General features: G+C 49.2%; 1 protein-coding gene across 1 annotated transcript; it reads right to left on the bottom strand.

Annotated features, from left to right (window-relative positions):
- Window positions 1–4,877: 4,877 nt before the first annotated feature.
- Window positions 4,878–6,125, bottom strand: LOC144155721 (uncharacterized). Its single transcript, XM_077687337.1, has one exon. It carries the CDS (start codon window positions 6,123–6,125, stop codon window positions 4,878–4,880), a length of 1,248 nt encoding a protein of 415 aa, XP_077543463.1.
- Window positions 6,126–12,876: the final 6,751 nt, after the last annotated feature.

Genomic DNA, 12,876 nt, shown 5'->3' with positions numbered 1-12,876 from the left:
CGGATACTGTTCTGGGCATATGTGCTTCATTATGGCCGGAGTCAGTAACGAGCCCGTCTGCAGCTGTCTAAATAATGCTCCCTGCTCCCTGGTAAGATCGGGGTGCGGCGGTGCCATTACTCGTCTGTTCATCCGATAATACTTTGTCATTTCGTGGAACGTGCCCATCCTATCTTTAGTTTCCGCCCACAGCTCTGCAGACAGGCTCGTTTCTGCTGCGCGGCCAGATAATTCTCGCGCAACAGAGTTAGCCGTCTCGTTGTGGTTGTCCGCAAGTTCAGACACATCTGTCCCCAAGTGGGCGGGGAACCACTTCGCTGTTACTTTTCTGTCCGTAAAATCCAACGCGGTGAGCACCCGAACTGCTCCACGACACAGCCTGCCCTTAGCAAAGTTCCTCACGGCTCCCTTTGAGTCACAGAGGACTGTCTTGGTGTTTGGGTCCGCGATGGCCAAGGCTATGGCCACCTCTTCGGCGCTCTGTGCCTCCCATGTTTTAACGCTCGTTGCAGAGACTGTCTTTCCGGTTACGGCGTCCATCACCACTGCAGTGAAGGCTTCCCAGTTACGGTACTCCGCTGCGTCGACGTATCGGGTGCCAGGTGCGTTGGCGTGTTGCTCGATCATGGCTTTGGCTCTCGCCTTTCTCCTCTCCTCGTTGTGGATAGGGTCCATGTTAATGGGGATGGGTTGTACCCGCGTCCCTCTCCTGATGTTAGCCGGTATGTCCTCTTGTCTGTTGAGTGGTCTACCGCTCGTTCCCGGCTCCAGTCCCAGCTTGGCTAAGATGGCTCGACCGGTCTTGGATCCGTTGAGCCTCTCCATCTGGGCGGCTCGCTGGGCTTCGCTGATTTCCTCCAGCGTGTTGTCACGCCGAGGTCCATCAGCTTCTCGGTGCTTGCGCTGTCGGGAAGACCGAGTGCTGCTCTGTATGCTTTCCGCATAGCTGCATTTAGACGATTACTTTCCGCCGCTTTCCAGTTGTGGTAGGAAGCGACATACGTTCTATGGCTAACGGAAAACGATTGGATCAGCCGTATCAGACTGTCCTCCCGCATGCCGGCTTTCCTGTTGGCCACCCGCTTTATGAGGCGAGTGGCCGCTGTGACTTTGTTTAGGAGTCGGTGGACCGTCTCCCCGTTGGTGGGATTCTTTTCGATTTGAAAGCCCAGCACTCGGATCTTCCTGACCTCAGGAATCTCTTGTCCGTTACCGGTCCGTACCACGGTTCTATTGTTGACCGTGTTGTCCTCGCTCGTCTTTAATTTCCATCTCGGTGGAACCACCAGGAGCTCCGATTTGCTTGGCGAGCAGATAAGTCCCGTTCCTTTCAAGCTGGTCTTCGATGGTATCGACTGCTTGCTGTAGTGTTGACTCGATGTGTCCGTCGCTGCCGACTGGAACCCATAGCGTTATATCGTCAGCGTATATGGTGTGCCGTACGCCCTCTAGCGACTCAAGGCGGCGAGCGACCCCAATCATGACGAGGTTGAACAGCAACGGCGAGATAACCGAGCCCTGTGGGGTCCCGACGCTGCCGAGCTTCTCCTCGAGGGTTTCGTCACCTGCTTGGATCTTTGTCGTGCGCCCTGTTAGGAAGTTCCTAACGTAGTCGTACGTCCGGGCTCCCATGTTCAGTGCGCAGACTTGGGCTAGAATTGCCGAGTGCTTCAATTTATTGAAGGCACTTTGCAAGTCCAGCCCCAGTATTGCCTTGTTGTCCTTTGTCCTGGTCTCGTCGTCCAGGATCTCAGTCTTTAGTTGGAGCATCGCCCTTATGAAAATGAACTTTTCCTTTCTGTTTACTTTGTGTCTCCTGCATGTTGACTGTGTGGCCTTTCTTTTGACTTTTCCTTTGTGTTACCTTTAGGACATAAGCAGGCTGTGTACTTTTTATAGACTGCCGGATAAACAGCCATGATGTTTTACCTTTATATATACTATGGTAAAGACAAAGTTTAAATTTGTATACGAGATTTTATTTCGGATGAGAAGTATAAAACTTTAAAACTGACTTGCTTTCTTCTCTTTCTGAGTTCCGCAATGCTATTGCCCATGTGTGTACTCAAGGCAAAATGAAGTCAAAAGACTTTGGCCTGTTTCCCCTGTGTTGCCTCTAGGACAAAGGGTGGAAGATATAACTTGAATTTGCTGTCTTAATTCTTTTTCTGTGTGCCGTAATGCTGTTGCTTATGTATGTACTGAAGGCAAAATGAAGTCAAAAGACTGACTTATGTCTTTTGTGTTGCCTCTAGGACATTGGGTAGAAGTATAACTATTTGTTGCCTTACATTCTTTTTCTGAAGAGCCGCAAACTAAACAATCGTGCTGTGCTTCCTCAAGTAAACATAAAGTCGAGCATGTAAGCCTTAATTAAACTCGAAAGGTTAAGTTTTTTGGCTTGGCTAGAGATGGTAAGAAACAACGCCGATGGTTTAAAATTCTGCAGCACTGTATACGTTATTTCGTGCTAGTGATGTCTGAATAATTCGCAGAATTATTCAAAATATAACCTAAGGCAGAAAAACTTCAATTAAAACACGGTAAAAAAAAGATTAGTGTGCTGGTTTCGAACCACCGACGTTTGGGTCAGTTTGCGAGTACTTAACCTCCAAGCCACCGAAACAGAATGCGGTGGGGTGTTAAACGTAGGTCCAAATATTTGAGCATACATATAGTCTTGCTAAGCCTTTATTTGAGTGAATTGTTTGCCTGCGTGGATTTGACGCACGGTGGTTTTGTGAGCGTGCGTGCGTGTGCGTGCGTGCGTGTGCGCGCGCGCACGTGTGTGTGTGTGTGTGTGTGTGTGTGTGTGTGTGTGTGTGTGTGTGTGTGTGTGTGTGTGTGTGTGTGTGTGTATGCGTATGCGTGTGCGCGTGTGTTTGCGTATGTCTGCGAGAATAATTTTTTATCCGGCCGTTCTGTTTGTGAAAAGCCCACAAACAGTGAATGCTTGGACGCTGAACAAAACACAAACCAGTCAATCTAGATGTAGATGACGATGATAATAACTTCGTTTGTTAATCCATTTTTATTTGCTTTTGAGTTGCAACAACTTACGACAACAAAAGACGTTGCTCGCATCAAGAAAATATACTGCCATTATACATATGTTTGCTATTATCAACTTTAACAAAATACTATAATGGCGTCTGCCTAGTTTGCTTCAGGGGTAATCATGAAGTAACCAAGTACCTGCTAAAACTCTATGACTGCTAGATAGCCAACTGTAGTAATAAGTCTAGTCTAGGCTAGCATATATGCAGTCATTGTTATAGGTGGGCAAGAAAAGACGTGTATGGTTCGTTGTGCAAGGTTTTGGTGGTTTGTTTTCGATTTGCTGCTGTTACGTGAATTGCTACGTGCTCCTCCTGCCGTAATATTACGTGTTAGTGCTCTTGTGCCACCTGAAACATCGTGAGTGCTGGCAAAGCGCCTGTGTCGTCGCTGTACTGCGCTGCTGTGGCAAACGCACATCGAGGTCGCCATTTGACAAAACACCTGACAAGTTGTGCGTGCCTACGTGAATCAAGAGTCTCTACTGCAAGTTCCAGTCTGTCGACGCGACGTGTGAAAAATGCTGCGTGTTCTGCCGTAAGTGATTGTTTATCGTGGTGCATGTTAAAATTTTCTTACGCGTTGCCGCAGCGCCGTTTAGTTAAACGTGTTGAGTATTTTCCTTGGTGTTCGGCTCCCCGCGCTTCTTTTATTGTAAATTACCGGCTGCGTCGGCGCGGTCACATGAATGGGCTTCCAGGAGCGGCGGCCAGTATGCTGTGTGAGTGATCCTTGCCATTGCCGGCAACGAAAGTGTTATCATGCTGACGGGCCAGCGGCCGCCGCTTGGCTTGGGTGGATTCGACCGCTAAAGCTTGTTGCATGAAAAAAAAGAAAAAGAAAACTGCGTTAATGGTTGTAAAACAAAACGCGCACTCCCCGATTTTTTTTTTAGGAGGCAGCTTTTTTAGGAGAAGCTCTTTAAATAATCTGCCCCTGTATCATCACCCCTGTGACACATAGGCGAACTACAACTGTGAATGCCTCTTAAATGATATGTACCGGCATGTTTGTCATGTAGGTTACTTGTTCGTTTCTGTTGACCGTTTTCTTAAGATTGCCTGCAAATAATAATTCTGCTGTGTTCTTGCTTTTCATTTTTTTGCAGCTTTTACGTGCTCGGAGTTTGGTGTCAGCGAGAAAGAAATTGCCGGAACGCTTTCTTCAATGCTTTCTCGCGGCCAGGTGGCCAAATAATGATGGCCATAATTTTCAGTACACTGCATTTAATTATTCACAATGTTACTCAAATAAACATTGTAAAGGCAGAAAAATGCGTCGCTGTTTTACTGCGTAGTTGGCAGCAATTCTAAGCGCCACAAAGCATTATATAAACACGCTTGCCATTCGAAGGATGTTCAGTGCATGAGGAATAGAGAACTTGATTATTTGCAGCCATTCATCAACCGCAGGAAAACTGAAAGGAGAAAGGTGGACGGATACTTCCAGGCCGCACAGAGGAAACGTGAAATGCAAAGGACGCATAGAGGACACAGAAAGTCTGTGGCCAATTTTAGGGCACTCAAAGGACGCACACAGTCTATTGCCTTCTGGAAACATACTGGACAAATGGAGGACGCATGCTGTCTATTGCCTTTGGGAAATATACTGTACACATGGAGGACGGAAACACAAAGGACACTTGGAGGACACAAAAAGTAAGTGGCCAAATTCCAATACAGGGGACACACAGAGGACATACATGGTCTATTGCCTCCGGGAAATAGACTGTCTTTTGACTGGACGTAAAAATTTTTATAAGGGTCGCGTCCTGCGTGCTCAGCTTGCTCCTGAATCCGATCATGGAGTCGGGGTACAGGTCATTGTCCTCGAGGTATTCCTGCCATCTGTTCATCAGAACGTGTTCCAGCACTTTGCCGAGAGCACGAAGTCAGAGATATGGGACGGAGGTTCTCGATACCCGGCGGCCTCCCTGGCTTTGGTATTAGGATAGTCTTAGCTGTCTTCCAGGTCTGGGGTAGCTTGCCCTCCCTCCAACACTTATTGAAGAGAGTCGTCAAGCTTGCGATTGCAGCCTCGTTGAGGTGCTTGAGTGTCTTGTTCGTAACCTTGTCTGGACCGGCTGCGGATCGGCAGTTCAGCTCGTGTACCGCCGTCCGTACCTCCCATGTCTCAATGTCTCTATCCAGGTTCTCGTTCACCATGCCCCAGTAGTCTGGATGCGTTTCCTCTGGGTGTTCCAGTAGATACTTGTCGTTGATTAGTTTGTGCATCTCCTCCTTTCCCAGTTCCCGTAACGCCTTGTTTAGGGTCTTGTTCAGACTGTCTCTCTGGTTGGACTTTGTCTTTGTTTCGTCCAGTAGGTGACGGAGCATGGCCCACGTCTTTCCTACGTGTAATTGGCCGTCGGCTGCGCTGCACATCTCGTTCCACTGCTGTCGGCAGAGCGATCGGCAGTGTTTCTCGATGGCGTGATTTAGCTCGGCCACCTTCTTTCGTAGTCTCCGGTTGGTGCGTTGTTTCTGCCATCGCTTGTGGATGGAGGTCTTTGCCTCCAGCATGTGAGCTAGGTGGCTGTCCATCTTTACGATTTCCACATCCGTTTCAATTTCCTTGGTTGCTGCTGTGACTTTTTCCATGATCTTGTATGACCACTCGTCCACGTCTTGTATCTCTTCCTCTTCGCCCGGTAATAGGGTTCTGTAGAGGTCCCAGTCTGTGAGCTTGTGGATGCGCTTCTCGTCCGATTTTCCTTTAAGCGGTATCGTCACCTCGATTATTAAGTGGTCGCTGCCTAGGTTGTGGCCGGTGTTGATCCAAGATGGGGTTCGACTGCCTTGTGATATTCTAGCGAAGGTAAGGTCTGGCGTGGTGTCTCGGCACGTTGAATTGCCGGTCCGCGTCGGGTACGTTAAGTCTGTTATGAGTGTAAGTCTCTCTTCTGTAGCATCGGTTAGAAGACTGTTTCCCTTGGCGTTGTTTGTGATGTAGCCCCATGCTTGGTTGTGTGCGTTGAAGTCCCCGCATATGATGAGGTGATCGGCGGGAAAAGTTACTGATTTGGCCGGCACGTCAATAATAGCCCCGTTTTCCGTGAGGAAGTCCATTCCGAAAATAACGTCACCGTAGCAGTTGGGAAGTATTACGAAAGCAGCAGGTTACGCGGTGTCGTTTATGGTGACGTGAGATGTACACGTTCCACTTGGCGTGACGAGACGGCCTGCAGATGTGCAGATAAGCTGATCATCCCAGCGGGTCGCAATTTTTTTCAGCTTCGGCGCGAGTGATCCACTCATCACTTAATAGTCAGCTTCCGTGCAAATCGGAGCGACCACGTCAATGCCGGCGATGGACTGCCGTACGGCGGGCGTTGTCGTCTTCGAGTTTCAGCTAGGTGCGTCGGGGCGACGTATCTCGGCTTGGGCGTGTGGACGTTCGGTCGATACGCGTCGTCGTTGTTGTCGTCTTGGTAATTGTGGGCTTGGTCATGTCGGTTGTGCGTCACTCCATGTGGCTGTCGTCGTGTTCGGGGGTCACGTAAAGGTTAGATCGGGTCGTCGGGCTGATGGCGTGTCGGGCTGATGGCATCTTCGGTGCGTCGTTCTGTCGTCGAAGGGTTTCCGTTTTTTTCGCTGAAGAGCAGCTTCGCCACTAGAAGTTGCTGCTTTTAGTTCTCCCTACGTGGGCTGGGGGATCTCCCACACGTGAAGTCAGCGTTGCTGTGATGGCTTGGCGATCGATATGGGTAGGGCGACGGCGAACGGTGGAAGTGCGCTGGACGTCGCTTGGTGTTGGATAAGTATTCGTCGATCTCGTTAGGTGGATGGCCGGGAAGGGTGCGTGGTGAGTCGACGGAGAACCCCCCCCCCCCCCCCCCAAAGCGAGCCTCTTGTAGGGGCAGCGACGGTATAGATGTGGCCGGCTTCCCAGCAGTGGTAGCATAGCCGTCGAGGGTGGGGAGTTCGCCAAACGTCGGTTTTCGGGGGATTGGGGTATTGCACCGCAGGTGGTCGGGCGGGTGATAGTGGACGGATTTACGTAGCCTTCTGGTAATGGGGTGTAGATGGGCGAGGACGACGAACAGCAGCCGCGTAGGTCATGGCTTGGGGCTCTCGGGGTGCTTCTGGCGTTATGTAAGTTCCCAGTGCTTGCTGCAATTTTTCCCTAATGACATCGGTGAAGGAAAGGACCTGAGGTTGAGGTGTCGTTGAAAAGCGCTTCCTGAGCTCGTCCCGGACTACTGAGTGTATGGTCTCGCGTAGTGTATCCGTACGAATCCGCATTCCGTCAGCGTAGTTCGCATTGGCCACAGCGTTGTGCTACTGAGCACGAGGACGAGAGTTGGATTCCCCGCCGCTGCGGCCGCTTTTCTGATGGAGGCGAAAAGCAAAAACGCCCGCGTGTACGAGATTTCAGCGCACGGTACAGTTCCCCAGGTGGTCAAAATTAATCCGGAACCCTCCACTACGGCGCGCCTCATCGCCTGCGTTGCGTCGGCGCCTTAGATTCTAAAATGAATCAATCAAATCGCATTGGCCACAGCAACAGATTGGCGGTCATACTGTTCAGTACGCATCCCAAGGGCCTTCTCAAGTGTGTTAGCCTCGGACATGAATTCGGCGACTGTTTTTTGCTGGATTACGGACAAGCTTAGCAAACAGTCCTTCCTTAAGAAGCGTATTAGGTGCATTAAGAAGCGCATTAAGAAGTGTACCTTCTTGTTTTCCGCCATTTCAGGTTCACCTCGCCTGAAGAGCCTTATCGTCTCTTCGACGAACACGACTACACTTTCGTTAGGGTATTTCTAGCGCGTCTGCAGCAAGACCTCAGCCAGCTATTTCCGCACAACCATGGTGAACGTCGTTAAAAATGGCGTCCTAAATTCCTGCCAGGACTCTATAGGGAGCTCTTATGCTTTTCTAACCAGTTCCGAGCTTAATCACCAATGTACAGCAACACGTGCCTCAGAGTCTCCTCGGCGTCCCCGCGGTTAAACAACCTGACCCGTCAGACTTCCTCCAACCAGACTTCGGGATCCTCTGAGGGTGACCCATGAAAAGATGTCGGCTGCCTGGGTTGTTGAACTACGGGACAAGTGGTAGCGTCAGTCATGGTCGCAGCATTGTTCATGGTGGAGGCCACGACGTCTTGTTTCTTCAGTCTCTAAGGAAGTAGTCCCAGCTCGGGGTGAAGTCCTTGCTGTCGGCGGCTGGCACAAGTTGGTTTTGCCTGGCGACTTGCTTGGGGTTTAGGGTTCATATACTTAGCACCTCTACAAGATGTCACGTGGCCAAAGACAGCGCAGGTTTCTTCAGAGCACACACTTTATTGGAACGAACTTGTGCTCTGCTAACAACTCAAAGAATACACAAGCGGCGAAGGAGCGGTCAACAAAGTGACGTGTGCAGGCGAGTGCGCAGGCGAGGTGTTTTCCTTGCGAGCATTTATCTTTCGGAGTTGATCCTTTGAGGACCATCGGATCAAATCTAGAACATTGGCGATTTATAACAAACATTCTGTTCTAGTGATGACAGGCGATACACCCTTCCTATCGAATGAGATAGCCTGTGCGGCATACAAAAAAGACTGAAACGTGTGCTTCCTTTCTAACTTTGATAAGACAGCTGGGCGTGCCAGACGCCGGGAACTAAACACACAAGTAAACAAAGCAGACGGTATAGTTCACGGCAATATGCATAATATCGCTGGAGGCCGTCGGTTCATATAACAAAAAACTTTAAAGATCGGCAATAATCGCGCTGACGACCACAGTTATTCTCCGCATTTCCTGGTTACGTGGAGAGAAGGAACCGCATTTCCGCCGACAAGTGTTTGTTCGTTTATCACCGACGCACAGATACGCACACACATAACACACATGCACACACACACACGCACAAACATGAGCACAGACGCACACGCGTACGCACACGCGTACGCACACGCACACGCACACGCGCACGCGGACGCACACGCACGCACTCACGCGCATGCCCATACATACACATAAACGCACATGCACACACCACACGCACACACGCGCGCATGCGCTTACCCCAACAAAAACACCCCGGTCTAGTTTCGCGCATGCCGACTTGTGTGTACCACGCAGGGGGCCTTTCGCATCTGCGCCTTCGCGGTGCGCCTCACACAGAATCGTACGTATCGTGCAAGGGGTTCGAGCTCCATTCTTATTTGCTTGCAAAGGAGTCAGCACCATCTCGGCCCACTTTTGTCGGATGGAAAATTGCACAGGCAAAAAAAAACAAAAAAAAAAACTAAGCTCTGTGGTGTTAGCAGCCCCTTTAAGCGAACTGGATGGCGAAACAAATGAAAGAGAGAAATGGGATCTTTAGCAAGTATTTTTCGCCAGACGCAAAAAAAAAAATCTCTGAAACAAATACAGAACAAGAGTACAGATACGGCAAAACGAACGGGAAAGAACACGAGCTCGAGGGAGGGATTCAGTAAAACGGAAAGGCCGGGGCGCGCTTTGACGGGAGCTTAGCGCTGTACTCTCAAGAACAGCTTAACGCCGTAGTCGGCGGAACAATACGCGCGCTTCTTCGTGCTCATCCTCTCGCGAGCGTAGGAAGCAGCGGAAAATCCTCGTCTTAACTTGGCGCACGATTTTCTGGCCTTGGGGATCAGGCACAAAGGAATGTTCGCACGAACGGGCCAGCCTCCCAGCAGATCTTGGCAGCAGCGAGCTAGAATGGTCCGCCGTCTTTCGCGCTCCCCCTTCCTTCCTTTCCCAGCGGGCCTTTTGCCAAAGTCTTTCCCACTACACAATGCCAGGATCGAGCTTCGAGCGAGAATACCGGCGCAACTACCGGGCTTCCTTTTCTGCCCCCCCCCCCCCCCCCTCCCAACACGAAGGCTTCCTAAATCCAGCGCAAGAAGGACGCGATTGTCTGTAGGCACCCTTCTTTTATTCTCGTCTATTCTATCTTGACTTGGCCCCTCCTGTTGCGCCTGTCGACAGAGGCCCGCGTCCTTTCCTGCGGTGGCGCCTCTTATATCTCCTCATTCAGAAGTTTTGTTTTAAAAGGGAGCACGTAGAATCACAGACGGAGATTCCGCTGACGAAAGATGACGAAAAAGTCGGAATGCCAGCAGTTTTAAAGATGTTCCAATCAGCAGCTTCTGGGCAAAATTCCCGAATTAGGCGCTACCTGCAGCCTACCTATGTTGGCTACTCTTGCTTTTTGAGCGGGATAATTAATTAATTGTGAGTGTGTCTTAACAGCAAGACGTGAAAAAACTCGCATGCCTCCTTCATTAGCAGGAGCAGGTGTGTATAAACGTCAAAAAAAAAAAAAAAAGAAATCAGGAACTGTAGGCTACAGCGTACGACGTCTGAGAGCAAAATCTCTGGCCTCTGATTAGGTCCTACTTATCTAGAGCGCAAATCCCTGGGAGTACGCCTCCTGGCAACTTTCCCCAATGACTGATCCTTGGGGGGATAAAGGGAAGTGAGATAACGACGAGACTACACATAATATTTTACTTGCGTGCGCTGGAACGTTGCTCACACAGAATTTCGCCTTGCGAGATGTTACAGCGCAAGTGTTTTTTTTTTTTTTTCTAATTGCGTGCCCCTCCACTGCCGTTATGCAACGCTGCTGCGCGACAGCTTTGTTGCGTTAGAAACCATCGCAGCGGTGCCTACTATGCAAACCTTGCTCCATCATCTGCCACGCAATGCTACCCTGTTTCGATAGCAACCGTTATGCATCTTTGCGTTTTGTGTTCGAACTGCGAAGCGAAATTCTTGGGTAAATTCTTGCTTTGAAAAATACGGCAGCTATTTTGCAGATTACCCATTTAATCAACTTGTTGCTGCAAATATTGAATTTCACATTACTTAGTAGGGGTCGCAATTGCTCAGTTACCCCATCTTTAGTAATGGTGGTAATTACCAGGTCATCGCTTTGCAAACCCGCTGACTTTATGTGGACTGCGCGTCGCTGTCAGCTCCCGGGTGTCTCTCCTTCAAGCTGCCTTTATATCAATTTTAATATACATGTTTGGACAGAGCAGGCCCACAGTTTTTCAGGTATATGCATCGGCTTTACGCAACAGAAAATCGCCGACTGTCCCGCCCCGTCCTCAGCGGTTAGATACATTTTCCGGGGTAGTAAGGATGAGTACATGAATCACGGCAGCAGCTGCCCTACACCCAGCGATAACTGTGACAAACTTGTACAAAACATGATGTGGAACCAAAGGGAGGATTGCGATGCGCGTCACAATATTTGCGCAGGCACGAGAAAAAGCACACATCGGCTCTGCAAGCAGTTTACTGCTCACTTGCACTCTTCTCCGTTACCGCCTGCAATCGGATTGCGATGGACCTACCGAACTATTCATATTGCTACGGTGCAAAGGGGCTTATTTAAATAAGGGGACGGGAACTAGTGAGTTGAAGCAGGCGGGCCACTGGACGTTTAGACAGTACGAGCGGGAACCAACTTCTGCCTCGTAGCCTGGTTATCAGCAACCTCTTGAAACATGCCTTTCAAGGGAATTGTTTATCATAACAGCAGAATAGTCTCTGCCACTGCTTTCCACCAGTTTCCGACCAGAGATGCGCAGTTGGGTGCGTGACAATACTATTTTCTCCGCATAGTCTGGCATGAGAGGCTTCTTTTCTTCCGCTCCCTCTTGTAGCCACTTTGCGTGGCTAGTGGAGCTTCTGCGCAAAGGCTTCAGCCGCATGGCTTTATTTTTATTTATTTAACGGGCACCGCTAGCCTTGGGGCAAGGCTTTAGGTAGGAGTTGGTGATACAACGAAAGAAAGCAGCCCAACAAAAGGGGAAAAAACATCGTAATTTTCACATTGTAAATTTGAATGCATCGTAACCTAGCTTGCCGACACAATAGGGGTGACATTCCTTCTCAGGTGAGCATAAGCCCGACACTTCGCTACGCACTACCCCCGCTGTTCTTTTGACAAACAGTTAAAAGAAGACCGCTGTTCGGCCCCGGTGGCATGCACAGTACCCATTTATTCGGACTGGCTAGGACATGATTCGCGATTGCGTGTCTGTAAAATTTCACTTTCTCTGTCGAAAAAAACTTTTTTCTTCCCGGTTCATGCTGAAACGTTACCCGTTAAAACGTGGCTGCAAAAAGGAATATATTCGCATCCTCTGTAAACTATCACCGATAGGATGTTCGCGAACGATTTACAACTGTCGAATTCAAAGATGCAATAATGCTTTTCGAAACCCTCCAAACGGCTGTTGAGGAGGACTTTAACCTAGTTACAACTCATAGTGTGAGGTATCCTGTTTCACGCGTACACGATGATGTGCCTCGGGCTTGTTTTTTCCTATTCACCTGGCTTGCTGATGCAAAATGCGTACGTTGGATAAACGCGTTGAGCCCATGATAGCTTCCAGATTACATTTTTTATCAAACGATCCTTAATCTCCCAAATGTGTATGACCGAAATGAATCCTGCCGAGAACGGTATTTCGTGCTTTTTCGATGTTCATGGTTACCTAACGTCGAGGTCTGGGCCTGTTGGTTACCCCCGTTTTCAGCCGCATGTAATGTAATTGATCATCTAAAATAACTTTTTCTCCGATTGTTTAGTCAAGTTTTGTCCTTAATATTATATTAAACCTATTCAAATTTGTGCCTACTTACAAATATCTCAGAGGAGTGGGTGCAGCCATCTCTGTCCTTACGGAAAACAGAATGCTGTGTAAGGAATACCTACATTGCCTTGTCGTGTAATACATTCCATGTCTGAGAAAAGCCCCCGTGGCTTCACAGGTAGCTTTGTGGGTTCTGACGCAAACAGCCAGGCATCAAGCCGCAGAAATTCTGGCATTTTTAAAAACCAC

The sequence above is a fragment of the Haemaphysalis longicornis genome, unplaced genomic scaffold (genome assembly GCF_048455015.1).
Source record: "Haemaphysalis longicornis isolate Haplotype H1 unplaced genomic scaffold, Haemaphysalis longicornis Haplotype H1 scaffold_1, whole genome shotgun sequence".
In the NCBI taxonomy this organism is placed as follows: Eukaryota; Metazoa; Arthropoda; class Arachnida; order Ixodida; family Ixodidae; genus Haemaphysalis; species Haemaphysalis longicornis.
Note: the sequence above shows the minus strand (reverse complement) of the source record. Positions and strands in the feature narration are given on the sequence as shown.